The following is a 21,122-nucleotide window of genomic DNA, read 5'->3' as shown; positions in this document are numbered from 1 at the left end:
AAAACAAGGTGTTCTTTTTTTTTTTTTTTAAAGATTTTATTTATTTATTTATTTGAGAGAGAGAGTGAGAGAGAGAGCACAAGAGGGGGGAGCGGGAGAGGGAGAAGCAGGCTCCCTGCCGAGCAGGGAGCCCGATGCGGGACTCGATGCGGGACTCGATGCGGGACTCGATCCAGGGACTCCAGGATCATGACCCGAGCCGAAGGCAGTCGCTTAACCAACTGAGCCACCCAGGCGCCCCATCTTACATCTTCTTTAGGGTGTTTACTGTACTTGAATAAAGCAAGTTGCAAAAACAGCATATATAGAATTATACATATATTGTACATATAGGGAAAAAATAAAAAGCAATATAGGAATATATTAAATTGTTGATGGTGGTTATCTTTGGGGAATGAGGATTAAGGAAAGATTTGCTTAATCTTTTTGAGAGGTTAGAAATGTGACCATACTTGGAAAAAATTTTTTCTGCCCTGAGGCTGTATTAAATTTTACTTATCCCCCGCCCTTCAATTATGGCATCTGAAACAGTGTAAGAACTCAGGATTATATATTGTCAGTTATAGAAGCTAGTTCAAAATTGAGTAACATACTTTTTCGCTTAAAACAAAACCTTCGTTAGTTGAAGGTCTCAGGTAGACTATACTACAGAAATAGTCTAGAGATCCCATCATGAAAATTCTCTTATAAGCAAATGGGATAGTTGTGAGGTAACCATATTTTACTAAGTTTGGTCACTCAAAAGTAACTTCCATCTGGTAGTGATAGTGTAACCAATTTGTTACTAAAAGGCAAAATAAGAGTAAAAACGTTATTTTTTGATATATAGGATTAGAAGCTACAAGTCTACTCACGGCAGAATTTCTATAAAGAATGAATTTAAGAGTTGTGGAGTTAAATATTGTCCATAAATGATAACTTATTCTAAGGTGCCATGTTACCTTTTGCCTGTTTACTACATCTCTAAGAGGAAATTTTAGGTTGCTTTGCACGTAAAATGAAGGTTTAATGAATAGAATCAAAGATTGAGGACAGGGGACAGTGCCCTTCCCATCTTATAATGAAAACAGGCTCAGAAAGACTAACCTGTCCCAGAATACACAACTGGTTGCCTCCTCTAACATTCTGCCTCTCCAAAGTCTATAAATGAAAATGAAAGACACTGCTCTGTGCAATATATTATTGTATTTAAACTATGTGGGGATTGACAGAACTGGTAAAATTCCATTCTTTTCCCAAACCAATACTCATCCCTAAAAGATTTAGAAAGAATCATCTAAACAAGGTTATGGGTTAGGTCTGAAAAAAGGTTTTCCAGAGCAAAGGGAAAGGAAAGATAATACTTAGCTAAATTATATGTTACAATTTTTATTTATTTACTTATTTACTTATTTTTAAAGATTTTATTTATTTATTTGAGAGAGAGAATGAGAGAGAGAGAGCATGAGAGGGGGGAGGGTCAGAGGGAGAAGCAGACTCCCTGCTGAGCAGGGAGCCCGTTGCGGGACTCGATCCCGGGACTCCAGGATCATGACCTGAGCCGAAGGCAGTCGCTTAACCAACTGAGCCACCAGGCGCCCTGTTACAATTTTTAAATGATTATTAACCACTTGTTATAAAAATCACCTCTTTGTTTTATTTTTATATCAATCAGTTGAAGTGAATGTTAAACCAACTTAATTTTTTAGGAGTAATAAAGATAAAAACTAAAATGAAAAATAATGAAATGTTTTTAAAAACAAATCAAACCAGTGATTGTTTGTTACGAACTGGCTTCCTGTGGCTGGTAATAGGTATTACCAAGTAATAATCACTGCCATTCAACTCCAGATCCCTCAGTACCATTATTTTTAAAGGAAATGTTACAGCTTTTATATTATTTGATTTGGTATTTAATAACAATTATAAGTACAATGGCAAACATTGAAAGAGAACCCTTAGTAGAAAAGAAAAAGACAATTTAAAATCAGGTTTTGTTAAAGGGTGTTATAAGTGCAACTTTATCCATAAGCATTCCTTTTAAGGCATTTTCATTGTTGTCCAAATATCTCAACATGTACATCAAGGTTTATATCACAAAATGGGCTCCTTTTGTATTACTCATTCAAGGCTTAAAGAAAAAATACATCTCAGGACAAAGTGTAGCAGAAAAGAAAAACACAAAAATTCACTTTTCTTGTAAAAGTAACTTAAAATACAAAGTCATGTAGCATACATTATTACTCCTCATTGTAATTCCAGATTTGGTACAGTATCTTTTTCACTTCCTGACATAAACTGTTAAGACAGTGCAGGCTGTAATATTTCATTTGTGAGGTGGCTGCAATTCTGTAATACGCACAGTGATTTTTTTAATAGGCTCTTACCATGCCTTGCATGAAAGGTGCTACATACAAACCTGTTACGTGAACTCTTTGGTAACCACCAGTTCAAAAACGTGGACCAAACCTTTCCACATGGCCAGATCTGAAGCACTTTATTAGAGCTCTTTGCGGAAGCTATTACCCTGTATATTAATTCTTCAGTTTCCTGGGGTGGGGGTGGGGAGGGCTAGGTGTTGATTTAGAACACAGCCAGATAAAAGCATGGCAGACCCCAGTCAGGAAAGTGGCCCCAGTAAGTTTCTAGGTAGCCATACTATTTTGTTTGGCAGAAGCAGTTTATCTAAGGGAAAGGAGTGACTTCCTACCAAGTTTGCTTCTGAATCTTTTGGAGAAAGTAAAATATTCATGAGGTTATTATCTAGTCCTTTCTTGAAATGGTATGAAAAACGTGATGAATATAATTGAGAATATTCCTACTTTCATGGTCTTAAGTGTTCCCCCTTTGTCTCTAACTGCACTTTCTCAGGGTCAGCCTCCTTAGACTCAGTACTATATAGGCTGCCCCTAAGCATGTTCTACGTGAAGCAATAATGTGCTGCTTAAGTCAATAGGTTCTCTATTTTAGGACATTAGTGTTCTGGAGAGGTCAAGCTGTGGTATGATTCACCCTCACCAGGCCACTTCCTACTCATTAAATTCCAACTTTCAGTAATTGTCCTGGGATGTGTCCTAGTTGTGCAAATTAGATGCTAGTTAATATAAATCTAAGTTACCCACTTACTGTATTTGGCTAAAACATAACTTCTATATTTACTTTCAATTTATCCACCTAAAAATGAATTTACATTTTTTACATGCAAGTATCTCTAGACTGCCATGATGCCCATTATCAATTTGATACTTGAATCTAGGGAGTCACGATGGAGAGAGATGTTTCAAAATCTAGAGAATAAGTTTTAAATATGTCTATTGTGCAATAGTTGTATTTGAGTAAGAATCCTTTGTATTTACATTTACATAGCACCTTTCATCCAAGAGTTTAAAAGTGATTTAATTTTACAGCATTATTTGGCGGCAAAACCTAAGTTAATGGTGGCATTAAGTTACGTTAAGTCCAAGTTCTCTAAATTCCTTTTTAATTTCTGGTCAACTATACATGCTGTCTTTCTTTTCATTAAGTCTTTCTGAAAGTAGACTATGAACACAATACTGCTAACTGGCCTACCAGAAAGAGAAAGGGAGAGGGAGACAGAGAGAGAGAGGGAAGGGGGATGGGAGAGAGAGAGGGAAGGGAGGCAGGGAGAGACAAACACAGTCTCATGGCTACTAGGTTAGTGATGAAACACATAGTTCCTAAACCACACACTATGAATATGGAATTATTCCAAAAAGATTTTTAGAGCTGGTAATGAGAGCCTAAGAAGTATACTGTTAAAATAAAAAGGTCATTATCTTTCTCATTTCAGACCTTTAAGATTATTCTGATATTTATGTTAAATAATGAATTTGCATTAATAAGTATCAATGCATTTTTTGATTTCGTAAGAAAATAAAACTGTGATATAAAATTGGAGCTACAAAAAAACTGATGTTTCCCTGGGTTAACTAAATCTACTTTTTTTGTGCTTCTTTCAGATGTTTAAGGTAACAAATGCATACAAATATTTCAAAAGTACCAATAACAGTTACCAACTTTAATGTAATATTATAAAGGACAAAAACAGAAAAGTTCTTATTAATATGTGATAACCTTAAAAATAAATGAGTTCCTGGCAAAATGCAGATCATAGTAAATTATTTACATTTTTTTTTTTTGCCATAAGAAAACTTCTTAAGCAACAGTCAGCTCTCGTGTTAAAAAAACAAACACACATACATAACCCAATACTGAAGAAGGGAAATGAATTTAAAACACAACAGCATTATCTTGGGAATGCAATTTGCTGGAAAACCACCTTACTAAAAAAGTTTCAGAAAAACACTCTTTTTAATTACCTTGGATCCAGGTGTGAATGCTTAGTGTTGCTTAAAGGGGAATACGGAAAGATTAATGTTACTGTAAATTTTTTATAGCTATTTTTCAGATTTATCTTCATAAACTGAATTTCTTTTGCAGTGCATCAAAATAATTGGTTAAAAAAAAGGAAAGGATACCAACACATGCAGTCTGCTAACCAAGTAAGGTCTGACATGCCAAAACAATGTTCTCTGTATCATGATATATAGTACATTCCACAACATACTACAGCATTTAATTTAGATTTACACAACTAAATATAAATGGCTAGATTTTGGCTAATACTTAGCAGAAGCATTAAGCAAACATGGATAAATTCATAAACAAATGACGAAAGAAGTAGATTGTTCTTGGAGTACTTCTTGGAATCTTATAACACTTGGTCCTTAGTGAGAGAACATCCTTTATTCAGTAGATCTTATCAATACAATGTATAGTAAGTCCTAAAACCTTCTAAAAATTTTGGCAGTTGACTCCAGTAGTGCTCCTTGATTCAAGGAAGGAATGAAGGTTTTGTATTTCTTGCCTGCTCTAGTCACGAAGGATTGTTTAAAGTCTCCTTAAAGATTTTTAAAATGATTCCTATAGTTGGGTGTCTTGTTACTTCAGAAATAAAGGCTTCACACTGAGAAACTGAAGGACACTTTTCTCTCTGTATTTAGTTGGAAGGTAGAAAGAAGAAAGAAAATATAAGAAAAGCTTGAAGATAAGAGAGAGAGATAAAATACAGAGTAGCCACTATAAGAACAACATGCACCAGATATTTCTTCTATAGGAACGAGAGAGTGACAGAAAGTCAGAGACAATTTTTCCTTGAGTGGCTCTTCATACAAAAGGTATTTAATTTGTTTGTTCTCAATTATCAAAAACATTGTGGGAAAGTTGTATTCCTACCAAAAAAAAAGAAAAAGACTTCAGATTAAAAAAGGAATTCCTAGAACATAATTCACAAGTAAAATTAAGTTCTCCCTCTCAAAAAAAAAATTAAGTTTAAATTAAGAAAAAAAGAAAAATAATATTTAAAGGTTTGTTTCCTGCACTGACAGGCAAAAACTTATAGCAATCAATAAATCTTGCTTGACTAATAAGTAGGACAGAAAGTCATGAATAAGCAAGCAATATTTACATCTGTTAATGCAATGTGCACTTGTTCTTATAAGTAACTCGGTTAGTTTGTATAAATGAGACTAATCTCATTTACATTTTAAGCAAGAAACTCACCACTTGGCCCACATGTCATGTAGTGGGTAATAGAATTAGGAGCTTTGTTGCTCCCTAGACCTGCTTTTTGAATTTCTGCTTTCTTGTACTTTGTCCACATCTGCAGGAGAAAAGCATTTCATGTTATTTAATCAAAGGTTAAGCATAATATAATTCATGAAGTTAAGAAACTAACGAGCTCTTGTTGAGTAGGGCAAGAAGAAAGAATCTAACTGGGAAAGTTACTAATCTGATAGATATCTTATTACTTAAAGACTGTTGTATTTTAAAAGCCAGAAATAATATACTTATGTCCTTTTAGTAGCATCAGATAGGTTTACTCTGTTTATTTACTAAACGGTCACAGTTTTAAAGTACAAAATAATCTTGCATGCAGCCACAGAAACATCCACAATGAAGTATTTGTTTTATTTACGGAGAAAAATTATGCCTGCTTTCACTGTTAAAGCTAAAACTGCTTTGGTCAAAGGGGACCCAATGCCTAACAATGTCAGTTTACAAGGTCACACAAATAATGAGGGTATGATTTCTAGAAACCCAGGGCAGGAATGTGAATGCTACTCAGTTTCATCTAAAATCAGGGTACTGAATCTCCAAATAGTTTTCCAAATATTCCTTTATGAAATCGTAAGATATTTATAGAGATGTCTTAGAGGAAAAAAGTGCAGCTGCTCAATTGAGTCAGAGTTGGTTAATTTTATCTTTAAAAACAGTAACAAAAATAAAATACTGGTGCATCTTTGTAAGACTTGTTTAGCAAGTAGATGTTGATTTTTTAAGTTTGGGAAGCACTGGCTGTAGATGATTTCTAAGGTTTTTCCCATGCTAAAAATTTGATTCCAAGTGTTATGAAGAAATGTAAGAAGAAACTGGTATTTTGAGAAAATTTTATGACTCCACAGCTGGTGATAGTCTCTGGAGGAAGTCTAGCCTGTATTCTCACAGACAATCCTCAAGACACATGGACATGGTATGGATCTGTCTTACATGCACAGTGTATATATTCCTTGTGAAAACATGTTATACTATAAACTATAGCCATTTGTATTGGAAATACTGTTTTCCTGTAAGTCTAATTTTGTAAAATAACCACACAGTTTTAACATAATAGGACATGATTTCTCAATATATTTTGCATAAATAAATTTAATATTTTAAATTTAAAGTGTATGGCCAGATTTGTAATATCTAAAGAGTTGAAATGGTTATAAAATAATTCTTGACTCAAAGTGGAAAAGAAGTAACACTAATTATTACATTTTAATCATATGTGGCCCCCATCTAATCTCACTTATATTTACCATTAAGTTTTATTATTAGGTTATAAAAAAAAGAAGAGAAGCCAAAAAACATTTTTAAAGTTAGGGCTGACAGTGAAACAAGAGACAATAAAATAGGTAGATGTATTCATGGACAAAATATATTAGGTGGTACTAAAAAATATGAAAATTTTCTGTTTGTGCTTATGTGATTATCTGCAATAGAACCGTTTTTAGTAATAGCTGGCTGTGAGAAAAGAAGCACAGTCAAAGATAAAAATGGAGAGGGCCTAGCCCCCACAACGATCTTGTTTAAGTACCAGAGAATGGCTTAATTTAAAGGATAGACATTTTGTTAAGCAAAGATTCTCTATGGATTCTATTTCCTTTGGTCCAATTAATAAGAATAATAATTTAATGTAACAACATGTATAAAATAGTGATTTCCTCCCCATTTAGCAAGTTACATTTCAAAGCATTCCTTTCCAGATGCCAGGCTGAGTTATTAGCAGTAATATTTAGGCTGAGTCAAAATGGCAAAAACATTCCAGAAAAAGAGCTAAGATCTACTCCTCCAGAAGTAAGTGAATCAGGGTTATGGCTTTGTTTCATTTCATTTCTTTTTTTTTTTTTAATTCTGGGAATTAGAGACTCAAGTTTAGCTGATTCTGCTTTAAAAGTGCTATAACCACAGCAAGATAATTTTAAAGTTTATGACACTGCAGTTAGAGTTAGAAAATATTCTCTTTATCTTATATGGTTATTTTTTTAGCTAAAAGTTTGTATTAATTTGTAGTTCTAAAATTTGTTCCACTAAAAACACACTTGTTCATTTAAATTCTAATGTTAATTTTATTTTAGCACAGTATACTCATTTAAAAAGCTGTTTTAAGGACAAACACATAAAATTTAATAAATAGATTATAGAAGCAACAGTCTTCACTACTTTGTAAACTTACTACTTTTGAACAGAAAAATGCAAATTTCCAACACATTATTATTTGATTTGTTACTCTTTGACTCTATATAAAAAAAGAACTGGCAAAACTAATGTATTAACTGATTCCAAGTAAAAAAGTCATCTTAAAGGAAAGATGGTCCTTGAGTTCTTACATTTATCAGATGAAGAAAAGCGAAGAAACAGAATTAATACAAATGCTCCTAGTAACATAAATCTGGTGGGGTTTTTAAAGAATTATGAGTTATTATAAACTTATGAGTATTAACAATGTTTTAAATCTGAACAGTTTTATAAATATGGGCAATAGTTAATATTTGCTACAGGAAGTGTTAATGGAGTTACTATTTCCTTGAAAATAAAACAGAACAGAAGACATAGTTAAATGGCAAAAGAAAATGACATCTTTTTACATAGTTTCCTTAACACTGTACATGTACAACAGGAAGTGCACATTCTGGGGGAGGAAAGGAGTGAAGAGTGAAGGACAAGGAGAGGGAGTGAAGGGGAGCAAAAAAGGAGGGAGGGAGAAAATGAGCATTCTTTTTTGGGAGCAACAAAGTAAATATGACTTGGAAATGCCTTCTTGGTAATTACAGCATGCAACTATTTTAATATGCTTCCAGGTATCAAAGTAACAATCTTGTATCAGGTGACAAGAAATGTGAAAGAGGAGCATGTATTGTTAAGGTTTTTAAAGTCATGCAGAAAATGTACAATGCAATTAATATTTCATGCAGGCTTTGGTATGGTTACACATTCATATTTATACACATGCCATCATGTACAAGTGAATACTATGCCACAATTTAAAAATAAAAATATAAGCCTAGCCAAACTATACTTTTCAACAGCATCTTTTCAAATAAGATTAGAGAAGCACAGTGCATATCAAGTAACATCAGTATTATATTGTGCAGTTTTGATCAAACACAACCATATTCATACCAAACAGTCTGATTATCCTCAGAAACCAACAATGCAGCTTCTGTGTCATCAGGATGGAAGCATGCAGGAGTGATAAGATTATTGCTATCTGCAGAAGACTGTGGGTTACTGTTACTAGGGCTCTGATTATCAGAAAACTGTTCGTTATCTTTCTTTGCAGCTTTATCTAAAGAGGCAGAAGCCTGGTCAGTTACTCTTGTGATTAGCCTGGGAGGTAACCCACTTATGTTACTAACTAGTTCTGTATTCAGGGATAAAAACGGCTGAGATGGATGAGCCACAGTAAATGACTCTCCACTATCTTCAGCTGATATTCCAAATGCATCATTAGACATATTAATAATGGCAAAAGTTTGGTTTAGAAAATGTGACTTTTCTGTTCTTGACTTTCTAGCCTGGGCATACAGAGACTTGGATTTATGTTTAGCTAAATCATTTTGCGCATGAGATCCTACAGCATGGGTTGGACTGTGAAGTGTATAAGAGGACCACTGGTGTAAAAGGTACTCACTAGATGTTGCAGTGATGCTGCTATCAGCAGTAGCTGGTGGTGAATCAACTGACATAGGTAGTCTACTGTCCTTGGTCAAAAAATCATGGATGCTTGTCCTTCGAGTAGTTCCTTCGGCAGTAGAGATCACACTGCTTGCACGAGGTAAAGTGGCGTAAGGATTACTATCTTTTGATTGTCGTGACAGAGAAGTTTCTTTTACTAATTTTATCTTTCTTTGAGTGCCTAGTGTAGGTTTTCCTGGAGAACTAATGAAGTAGGCATCTTCAGTCTTTCGAGGACTGGGTCTCACAAATTGTTCAGGCTTACTTGTCCGTCTATCGTAGAAGTCTCCTGGGGTTTTTCCACTTACTGACCTGGCCAGACCACAGCTAACTGGTTTGTTTTTTCCCAGAAAGTCAGAAGAAACAGACAAACTTTTCATTACTTCATCTAAAAGATTCTCTTGACTTGAGGACTTTATCTGTTAAAAAAGATACCACAACAGATTAGTGAATGCAGCCAAGCTTTTACTTTCCTGATATATTAGATTGTATGATATAAAACTGCTAAGCACCCCTTAACTTAAAAAGAAGCTCTATAGTTCAGTCACAAAAATTTAACTTGCAGTGTCCATCTAAATTAAGGTCCTACCAGGTAAAACTAACCTGTATTGAGGTAAGCTTGTTGCTTTCTTCCAAAAACTGTTGTAGAGTAACAACTTCACTTCCAGGGGAACCAGTTTTGATCTTGTGATGTGCTCGACTCTCTAACGAATCAGGCATTTTGTGCTGGAGCATTGGACTTGATCTGGTCTGTCTTTTCAAATACTGAATTGGACTGCTACCACTGCTGGACCAAGTCTCATGATCATGAAGCAGGCTAAATTCTCCACTGCTGTGGCTCTGTGGCCTGCTTTGGATATTAACTGCACCTGCTTTTGGAGTAAATGGTGTGTTAAGAGTTCGGTAACAGAAATGAGAGTAAAACTAAGTAATAACATTTGTTGACTGGATTCTTATGAATAGCTAAACTAACTTTCAAGCTTTATTTAGAAATGCTTAGTAAACTGTGTTCATCTTTCATCAGTCTAACATTGTCTATCCTAGTCTCATTTTGACAAAAATATTTTGAGTTCTACAAGGGCAAATACTTGCTTTCTCCACTACACTCAGAGCCAAACTACAAATAAGTAAATGATACATTTTTAAAAATTCAGGTTCAAGTAACTGTAAAACACCTCACAATTTAGAACAAAATATGATTATATGAATTTTAAATTATTTCAGAATGTTAAAACCAGAATACAAATTCAGAAGTTAAAAATTCTAATTCTTTGCCTCTCTATGAAATCTTCATTCCTTACTTGAAGGTTTCTCTGTTCATCCTGAATGAATAAACTTAAAGAAATTTTCTTAAAATTTAAATAGCAGGCATATAAAGGAAAATCAATGGAGATATGATATACTTAGCAAGTTCTAGTAAAAATACAAAATCAAGTATGTTGTATATTTTATTCTTTAATGTCTGAGTCATCTGATTGTTCCTGCTTTCCACTGTTGGCATGTGGCTATATAGCATTAATTTTTTTTTTAAAGATTTTATTTATTTATTTGACAGAGAGAGACAGGGAGAGAGGGAACACAAGCAGGGGGAGTGGGAAAGGGAGAAGCAAGGCTTCCCGCTGAGCAGGGAGCCCGACGCGGGGCTCGATCCCAGGACTCTGGGATCATGACCTGAGCTGAAGGCAGACGCTTAACGACTAAGCCACCCAGGCGCCCCATATATAGCCTTAAAAGACTCAACTGAGTTTGAGCAACTGTACAGAATGCACATTACTAGTTCTGGATAAAAGCTCCCTAATGTTTAATGCTATTCCTTATGTGGATTCTAATTGATACCAAACTGTACAGAGATAGTATCAAGATGGAAAATACAACTTTCCACAGTTTCCTAATCAGAGAGAGTAAAGTGGGTCATGAAAGAATCTGGCTCAAGTTATATAACATTTTATAAAAAGATTTTCTTAAATTTTCAAATCAGGAAAGAAATACTTCATATTTTCAGACTAAACTTTTCTACTGGATATAAGAACATGATTATAAAAATAAAAAAATAATCCCTTCTTGAGATCAGATTTTTCATACCACTGCAACAGAGTCATAGCATTAATGATAAAATTACAATTGAGACAAAATGATTTTATAATACAAAAAGCAACAGAACAAATTATAATTTGACAATTCTGGACTTGAGAGAATAACTATTTTCACCAACTTTTATAATCTATTAAACAATTCCAGAATCCGAGTAGGCAGTAAACCTTTAAGGGAAAAAGTACTAGTCAAGGCCTCTAGACATTTACATAAAAACCTTACCTTAGAATGCATATTAAAAAATTAAGAAAAAACCCTGAAGTAATTCTTTATATAAGCTGTGTGCATCCATTTGTCTGTTATACACAAACATAACTGTCTTCTTAAATTTAAAAAGTTATTTCCCCTTATTTCGTCAATAACTTAAGCTAAAAGTATTTCTAAAACACTTCTATAATGGGAGTTCAATGCACATGCCTCATGAGAAAATTAAGGACAACCCATTTTCATGACAAAGACAAAACGTAAGAAAAATAAGGACCTACAGATATTTTTGAAGTTAAAAATTACATAAAAATATTTTATCTGTGAAGATGAAAAATGGCAACCAAAGTAACTGCTCCTGTTTTTACATTTATACACATTGTATACACTGTATTACAATGTAAGAAGTATAAAATGTTCCAAGGAACTATGTTCCAAACATAGATGATTTGGATTTTATACTTTACCCCAGAAACTTCATCAATCTTCTAATTATAAAATCTGGAAATGGATGGACAATATTAATAAATTTACCTACAGCATACCTTTGACTTCATGGACTGAAGCATTATTATTACTATTGCTAGTGGATGTTCTGCCACTATCAAGGCTGGCTGGTCTTGAAGCTAAATGAAAAAATCAGGAGACAGTGTGATAAAACTTCTAGCTAATGACATTGAACTTTTACATTCTGAGCACAGAATGCTTTGAGGAAACGATCATGCATACTTTCACAGACTGAGCATGCCCAGAGTTGAATCTTACAGATTAGAGAGCAAAAGCATTTCCAGATAGTTCAGTTAGACACTTTAGAATAAGACACTTCTGAAACACTAATTGAGATCCAAAGAAAAGGAAATAAAGTGCATATTTAGATTTGGAAATGATTTCTAGATGGATACCAGAACTGTTTTGGCTGAGTCGAGTGACATGCCAAAAAGAAAAAGAAAAAAAAGTGCTAGTGATTAGGTCACTTACAACAGATCAGACAAGGAACCCTGCACACTGCAGATGCCACGAACAGGAGGAACATGAGCATCTGCACAGTTAATGTCCTGCATTCCTATCCGTACAAGGGAAACAATTGCAGTTAACATGACCCTACCCTGTTTCTTAAAATCCTGCTTATGTATGAAATTCCCTCAACATACTATCCATTTATTATTAATATTTTAGTTTGGCAAGATACGGTTTTGCAGATCTCTCCAGAAACTTAAAAATCTAAAATGCTCACCACTGCAGAAAATGTGTTTCTCAGAGTTCATCCTTTATCAAACTAAATATTTTTTAAACCAATGGTAAAATGTTTCTCATAACTTTAACCTTATACCAAAATGGCAACAAAATTACCTTTGAGCATTGTGCAGGCATACTTTATAAATGACCTTGACCAAGAGAGAGACTACTTAGGATGAAGCAATAACCTTAAAAGGGGCAAAAGGGAGTATTAGGTTTGAAGAAATGGCAGAAGTAGTTATGAGATGCAGGTTAGAGAAAACATGCTTGCTGGCAATGCCACATTCACCAAATCAATGCCAGAGCCTCAGCATTCCCATTCTGTATGGAATATGTACTCTCTAAATAAAGTTCATATCTTACCATGAACTCTTGATCCCGTACTAGAATCATCACTAATACCTTGTGGACTTATGTCTTCAAAGGATGTAGTATCTACATAAAATAGCAAAATGGATATAAAAATATTTTTAAACAAAAAAAACCCCCATTTTAAAATTTCATTTATGCAGATATAGATATTCTTTTTCAATCACATGTAACACATCTTGATTTAACATATTTCATAGACTTAACCAGAAACTCGAACTAGGAATAAGAAACAGAATAGCTGTGATGAGAGTTGACTCGCTTAACACCAGAAGCAGTGAAACAATCTCCCCAAGGACCCTGCAAAGCAAAGCAAGAGCCGGGGTTGTTCTACATGGTTCTCTCTGGTTGAAGTTATATTGTTTTTAGTTTTTTTTTTTTTAAGCTTCTATCATCACTTTTTCCCTTTCTCACTCTTTACTTGGCTTACTTTTCCTTTTCTTGTTAGTTCATCAGCTGTTTATTAGGAAAGGCCTAGGAAAGATTTTAATTATTTGTATGATGTTTTAAATTTCTGAAATGATTTGAAAATTCTCTTAAATCGAATCCAGACTGTTTTAGTAAATTATTTCAGGTTGTTGCTGTCAAAAAGTACACATGGAAAAGTCAAATTAAAATTCCTGTTGTCAACAGTTACACCACAGTGCAAAGAGCAGACAGCCTATACCTTTATTATTAACCAACTGCTTGGATCTGAAGCCTGTAGAAGAGTTGACAGTTGAAAAGTTGATGGCTGTAGTAGAGAAGGCCATAGCTCCCAATTCTTTTCTCCTTTTACCCGTTGAAATATCATCAGGAACCTCCAAATTCTCAGTACTACCTGTCCACTGTCCTCCTGCTAGGACCATGGACTGCACCAGGTCATTCATGGCTGGGATGCAAATGAAAGCAAATGAATCAGCATGGTTAATGTATCTGCTCTTATTTCTATCTTGTATTATAAATGATCTGGTTTTTGTTTATGGATTAATGCAAATGAACATCAAAGACTATAACCACAAGGTCATGAGAATTATGACATGCATTCAGCTGAATGAAATGAGTAGGCCAAAGGCTGATAAATTTCAGTAAATATTTTTATCCCGCCTCCACCCCCTTTAAAGATAGGAAAAGGAATTTTACTCTGTACAACTGCCATGCTTTTGCGCAGTGATGTGCAATATAATTAGAAGCCTTCATAATGTGGTTTTGTGATGACAGAAATGGAATGAATAAAGGTAAGATGGAGAGCAGTTCTTATACAGCATCATTATTGAAAATGACAAAGAGTCCTTGGTCAGAGCAGGTTACTGAAGAAATCATTTTTTATGTATCAAATAAGTATACCATTCAATAAAAACCTGAAAGAGATGATATCCAAAGTGACATTTAATTTGATTATGTAATTACCCATACCACTTAAAAAAAAGAGTATTAATATATAAAGAATGACAAACGTTTTCAAGGGTTACAGGCCATTTTATTTATTTGTTTGTTTAATTTAGTTCATTAAGAAAATAAATTCCTAATGCTAAAGGTTTTGTTATATTTTAAGTAAATTTATTTGGGAAAAAATTCTCTATGGCATAGAAAATTGTTTTTTTTTCTGCCAACTTTTAGAAGGCACTGGAAATTTATAAGTATATTACACGTATGACTAAACATATATGCATGTATATGTATCAGTGAACATATAATGCGACTTCAGTGCCAGTTTTGAAAAAAAAATTCTTCCAGCTCCTTGAATTAGAGGAAGACTGCACTTTGCAAAATAAGAAGATTGGCACAGTCCAGAGAAAGGTTAGTGAAAAATTAGTAATGGAAGCCAGTGTAGTCATTTGAAAGAAGCTGAACTGTCATAAAGTCTTACACATGGAACGACGGTAGCAGGCCTTCATTTTGTCTTTATCCTTCGGTCTGTTCCTCAAAAAGGGCAGTCTTTTCAGTGCAACCACTTTAATGTCAGAGCATGAGGAAAAACAGAAACAGAAAAATGAAAGAAAAAAGGGAGAAGAACAGATGGGAGTTAAATGTTGAAATTAAGGACAGAAATGAATGTCTGAGTTTCAGCTATGTATGCTATACTAAAGCTATTATTCTCATGCTGCTGAGTGATAATGAAATATGAAATATGTACTTTGACACTTTAAAATACTTGGAAAGCACTGAAGACAATGATGAGGAACATATACTTCGAAAGCTTCGATTGGCTAAAGTCCTACAAATATAGGAACTGATTAAAGTACTTACTGAAGGAACAATTTTCCTAGTTAAGTTATAAAGGTATACCTTTAAAATTAGGGCTATTAGTGGGCCACAGCATCCATGATGAAAATGCACAAGGCTTTTCAATCCTCTATTTTAACCTTTTAAATAAAAAGACTTCATCTTGGAAAAAAGTTACTTAGGAAAATGAACATTTTACAGGAGTATTCTAGTAATATATATCAACAAAAACGTGGGTGCCCAGGGAATGTTTAAAACAATCTAAAGAAACTTTATAAAAACTTTCATTATTTTCTTAAACTTTAACAAAGGAAATAGGGAATTATTTTTTGGGGTTAATTTGAATTCTGGTGCATTATTTAACAGCACCATGAAAATATTTATTCTTCTGAGCAAAGTCTTTCAAAAAATGACATGAGCAATTACATTCATTTCATTTTGCAAAAGGTTGGATAGGGAAAAGAGAAAAGCTAGCACTAAGCTCTGTTCAGGCTAAAAGATAAGAGGCACCCTAATGTAAGCAAAAACGACAGAGAAATACATATTTGTAACATTTTTAGGTATTTTGAAGGGCTTTTTGGGTGAGTTTATTAAGAAAAACAAAGGTAGCACTGTGCAGAAAAATTCTGTAAATGAAAATTAGAATTAGAATTATAGTAGGTGTCATTAGCATAAAAATTAAAATGCTCACTAGAGTCACTAACATTCTTGAGTTATATTTTAATAAGATTCAAATACAGAAAACTGTTACACCTTTTTGGAACTGCAATTTAGGAGTTAGGGAGATGATGTGAATAAAGACTTAACAGCATATTGTATATAGCCTTAATGACGATACTCCTTCTTAAGGTTTGCCATCATCTTGTAAATAATCAAAGTTTTTCTCCATTAAGAAGAATGCAATGGACATACAGCTTTTTAACTTATTTGACTGCTATTAGGTACAGTCATGATTCATTTAGGCTTTTAATTTGACCTATTTCTTTTCTGGCTTGGTAAACACAGCTGTTTTTAATGATTAAAAAGAAATGAACTGAAAGCAATGTAAAAATGGACATTTGGCTAAAACAAAGCTGAGTGATTGCAGCATGCACATGTTGTCTTGTTTAGATACTTCTGTTTCAACTGTTTTCCAAAGACTGCTTTACTGACAGACAGGATAAAAGGATTAAATTTGCCAGTGGTGGAATGTGGTCCTTCTATGTCAACTAGTTTGTAGATATACAATATTCTTTTTCCAACATACTGAAATTCAGGGAACATTAGCATTGCTGGGTTTTTGTTTATTTAAAAAATTCTAAAACTGAAGAACTACAGGAAAGGAGAATATTACTGCCTTCTGATCCTTATTCTGGATGTTCCAGCCGGGAGTATGAAAGAATGTCAGCTTTATATTAAAAACAGACAAGTTGACCTCAACAAAGACTGTTGTGCCTTTCTTGTGTTACATTATCATATCTGAATTGAAATCTTTCTTTAGGGGGCCTGGCTGGCCTAGTCGGTAGAGCATGCGACTCTTGATCTCAGAGTTGTGAGTTCAAGCCCCATGCTGGGTGTAGAGCTTACTTAAAAAAAAAGAAAAAAGAAAAAAAAAGAAAGAAATCAATCCCTTATGAAATATCTTCCTTTAATTGGAAAAAAACTAAGTAGACCTATTACCATTTCTCATTTAATATGATGTCAGATATTTTACCTCTAAAGGTAACATAAAATTGAATTATCTGGCATCTTTTTAAGATAAACCTGATGATTTCTCTACAAGAATACTCAGAAATTTCATGTAGATTTGACTGATAAGACTAGATAGCAAAAAACCCAGGTAATGGTAATCTTGTGTGGGGATACAGAATTTAAACACTTTCTTGAGACTAATACACATACACAAGTATGTATGTATGCATGAATACTTATGGATTCTAGTTTTTAGGGTGCTATAGTTGTATTCTGAAATATAAGCTATAATGAATGCCTCATCTACACCCTAAAATACTGTCTTTTCAGAGATAATTCCCCTGAGGCCAAAACACTATAGTTTTTTGAGTGTTTTGAGAGTTGCCAGAAGGAGAGTCTATCCCTGGGGAAAGTAGTAGCTGTTTTTGCCTATTTACTTCAAAAGAATAGCAGTGAAATTATATAGAACTATTTCATATAGATATACATATATATATATATATACACACACACACACATACACAAATACATATTTTTTAATTTAGTGACTCTGGTGATAGTATGAGTGGATTCAAAGTATCTTGTTTACATATTCTATAAGAATATTGTTAGTAGTCAACTTGTTGGACATCTTCAAAGGGCCTAGCACTGGATTCTTTTCTCTTTCTCTTAAAATATACTTCTTTAGGCTTTTACTTTGCTCTTGTTTAGTTAAGCACACTAGTAATGAAATAAAAATATTATGAGTTGTATAGGGCATGTTATGATGTGATACTGCTATATTTGTAATTTAAAAAATTAAATCACAATTTTATAAACAAGCTCATATCAATTTTAATCGATCCTTTACCAAGCAATCCCTCAACAATTTTTACAACCTTCAGTTACTTCTAAATCATTGAGTAACATTCTCTTCGAATTCACATCTGTTTTTCTTTGCTTCTCACCAATGTAACTTTGCTCCAATTTGACACCAAAGTATATGAATAAAACCCCATTATAAAAATGCCTTATTATTCTATTTAGTTACAAAAAATTATCAAGATGAGCACATAAACATTTCTCACCTACTCTTCATAATCACCCTGTGCAGTATGACACAAAGGTGAAAGAAAGGTGTACCCGTATTAATACAACTAGCAAGTGGCAGGGATACTCTGGCTCTTATCTCAATGCTCTTTGGACAGTGTTTTTCCTCCCTGGCTAAATGATGGGATCTCTGTGTTTGGTATTCTTCTAAACACATAATACAGAAAATCATGTGGTTATGCAGTACTGCAGTACACAATGAATTTTATAATCAGATAGAGTTAAAAAGAAATGCATTCATCAGACTATTACCCCAAATGACTGCTTAAGTTATAAGTTAAAAGAAATCTTTTGAAAGGATTCTAAATCAATACTAGAGATCACAAATGTTTAAAGAGTTTAAGCACTCACTGCTGCTTTTCTTGGTCCCCAAAGTTTGGCCATCTTCTAAAGAGTTTGAACCTACTGAAGAACTATCTTGACTATCTTGATGCGGGAGCTGAAGAAATCCTTCACTGGAGTCTGAGCGGGTAGGTGTTAATGTTAGAGATTTCTGACGTTCCCGATTAATATCTTTCTTAGACTTAATCAATTTTCTCATTTTTAGAGTAATCCAGTTGCCTCTCCTAATAGAATAATTTAAAAAACTCTTATCAGTCTAAAATTCAACATATAAATCCTTCACAAAATTAAAAGTCTTAACTTTCTTTTTTTTTCCAAAATAAAAATGAATAAAATTTGGTTAACAGTACCTTCTAGGAGGAGATGGGTCATAAAATTTGTACTGATCCATTATCTTCTCTTCTAATTTCTCCTTTTGTCGTCTTAATTCATTTAACTTATCACTATAAAAATAAAAATTTAGGACATGTATCATATTTTGTACAGTTATGAATATTAAATTATTTTGTGACTACAATCTAACCTCTGTCCAAAACATAAACAAATATAGATATTAGAGTTGACAACTAAGTATTAGGTATTAACAATGGGATATTTTTCCAAGTTTCTCCTTTTCTTCATATTTACAAACTTACTTAATAAAAGGATACAGAATTTAAAATTCAATTCTTTAATATAATTTATTTGTTTGAAGAGAATTTTCCATACTATATTCTCATCATGACAAAGGAATTCTGTCAACATCTTTTAATAGCTGTTAAGGGACATTAAATTAACAGTGACTATTCTATTCTTGGATCTTTTAGTATCTCACATTGTTTTTGGAATGAAAGGTGTTTAATATAATTTATGTAAGTAAAAAACTAAAATTTTCAATAGTCTGCTTATAGTTGTGGATATAATAAATACTCTTGCAACCACATCTTCATGCAAACAGACTTTTTTCCTTTATGGCAGAATTATTTAGGCTTAATTTACCTTTAGAGAACTATTTCCTGCCACCAGCAATACATGAATACACTAGTTTCACCACATCTTAGTCTCATTTATGTCCTTGATGGTATATATTACATAGGGAAACATCAAAGATCATAGACTAAAGTAAATGATCCAAAAAAAATGTGATGCCAAACTGTGATGTTGTTTACTCAACAAATATTTAGTGATCATTTTAAATGAGGAAGACACAAAGAGTATATAAAGACAACAGTAGCCCAACTCTGCTTATAACACAATAGGAGAGAGAACAAATATACATAAATGACGATTACAATCCAAGGCAGAAGTGGTGCCAAAATAAAAGCACTGTATTAAGTACAAGAGAAACTTATAAAGAGGAAAATACTTCTATCTTGGATGACCGAAGAAAGCCTCATGGAGAGAATGGCCATATTAGATAGACTGAAAAGATAAGAATGCTAAATTAAGCAGTTTATAGTTGATGGGAAGCAGGGAGGGATTTTCAGGTTTAGATTTTGCTCAATAGGAAATCAGAAGCTTGAAGGTTTCATTAGAAAGTGACATTATGAAATCTTTGCTGTAGGTACCTTAACTCCATAATGAAATAGTATCTATCAGAAAGGATGGTAGTAAAGAAAGCATCCAGGAGGCTAATGAGGTAGTCTAGTTGAGTGGTTAGGCTGAATTAGGGAAGTGGGAACCAGAACAAATGGATTTGAGAGATTTTTTTGAAGAAGATGCTTTGTGAACACAGGTTGCCAAGAGTTACACCACAGCACAATGGCAGATGGTCTATACCTCCCAAATGTTTTCTCTTTTTACCTTTTGAAATATCATCAGGAATCTCCAAATTCTCAGTATTACCTGTTCACTTTCACTCCTGCTAGGACCATGTGACAGAGGCACTCAACTAGAACTGTCTGACTTGTAAGTTGGATTTTTTAATTTAAATTCAAAAAGTCAAAATAGATATTAATATTTCTAAGTCAACTATACAGATACAATTACTGAAACTTTGGAAATGGATTATTTACCAAGGGCCAGAATATTAAGATATTCTGAAGATATCCAAAGATAAAGCTTTGGATAATGCCTTTGCTTAAAGGACAGAAAACTTAAATGTCAAGAGCTTTACATATACTTACTGCTTAAGCAGAAACATCTTTTAAGGCAGAGAATAAAGGAATACATGCTCCTGAAAGGGTTGAAAGTGTAGTCCAAAGTGGCCAGCCACAAATGTGAAATTTCTCTGAAGTTTTGCATTTATCTTAAAAGCTCATGCAAACTCTGCTTTTTGCTCCATACTATACCTGTCTGTTAATATAAAAATCATGTTCCCTGCCCCAAATTTTATAAGAAAACTGATGCTTCGAAAAATGTATGATATATCCTGGTTTCATATGTGCCCTAGCTCACCATCATATGTAACATGCCTAAAAGGCATAGATAATATTATTTCATTTATTTCTTAAGATAATCTTGGAAGTAGATGTTATATCTCTATTTTAGAGAAAAAGAAACAATGATCAAAGAACCAGAGTAACTCACCTATGGTCACATAGCTAGTGACTGGAAGAACTGGCATTTGAATTAGGAACTGCCTAATTTCAACATCTGTGCTATTTCTATTATACTATGGTGTTTCTCATTTAGGGAATAGGGGAAGTGAAGAA

General features: G+C 33.6%; 1 protein-coding gene across 1 annotated transcript in view; it reads right to left on the bottom strand.

Moving 5' to 3' along the window:
• Positions 1–4,780: 4,780 nt before the first annotated feature.
• CCDC88A (coiled-coil domain containing 88A) overlaps positions 4,781–21,122 on the bottom strand; it is a 118,719-nt gene continuing 102,377 nt past the window's right edge. Inside the window, exons 24-33 of the mRNA XM_044918969.1 lie at positions 18,840–18,932; positions 18,499–18,713; positions 15,032–15,115; positions 13,850–14,053; positions 13,177–13,248; positions 12,123–12,203; positions 9,886–10,154; positions 9,239–9,701; positions 5,563–5,662; positions 4,781–4,993 (exon numbers count right to left, since the gene is read on the bottom strand). Of these exons, the coding sequence (XP_044774904.1) occupies positions 5,598–5,662; positions 9,239–9,701; positions 9,886–10,154; positions 12,123–12,203; positions 13,177–13,248; positions 13,850–14,053; positions 15,032–15,115; positions 18,499–18,713; positions 18,840–18,932 (1,546 nt within the window). The 3' untranslated portion in view covers positions 4,781–4,993; positions 5,563–5,597. The remainder of the gene's footprint in view (positions 4,994–5,562; positions 5,663–9,238; positions 9,702–9,885; positions 10,155–12,122; positions 12,204–13,176; positions 13,249–13,849; positions 14,054–15,031; positions 15,116–18,498; positions 18,714–18,839; positions 18,933–21,122) is intronic.

The sequence above is a fragment of the Neomonachus schauinslandi genome, chromosome 10 (genome assembly GCF_002201575.2).
Source record: "Neomonachus schauinslandi chromosome 10, ASM220157v2, whole genome shotgun sequence".
Classification (NCBI taxonomy): Eukaryota; Metazoa; Chordata; class Mammalia; order Carnivora; family Phocidae; genus Neomonachus; species Neomonachus schauinslandi.
This window is presented reverse-complemented; position numbering and strand designations above follow the sequence as displayed.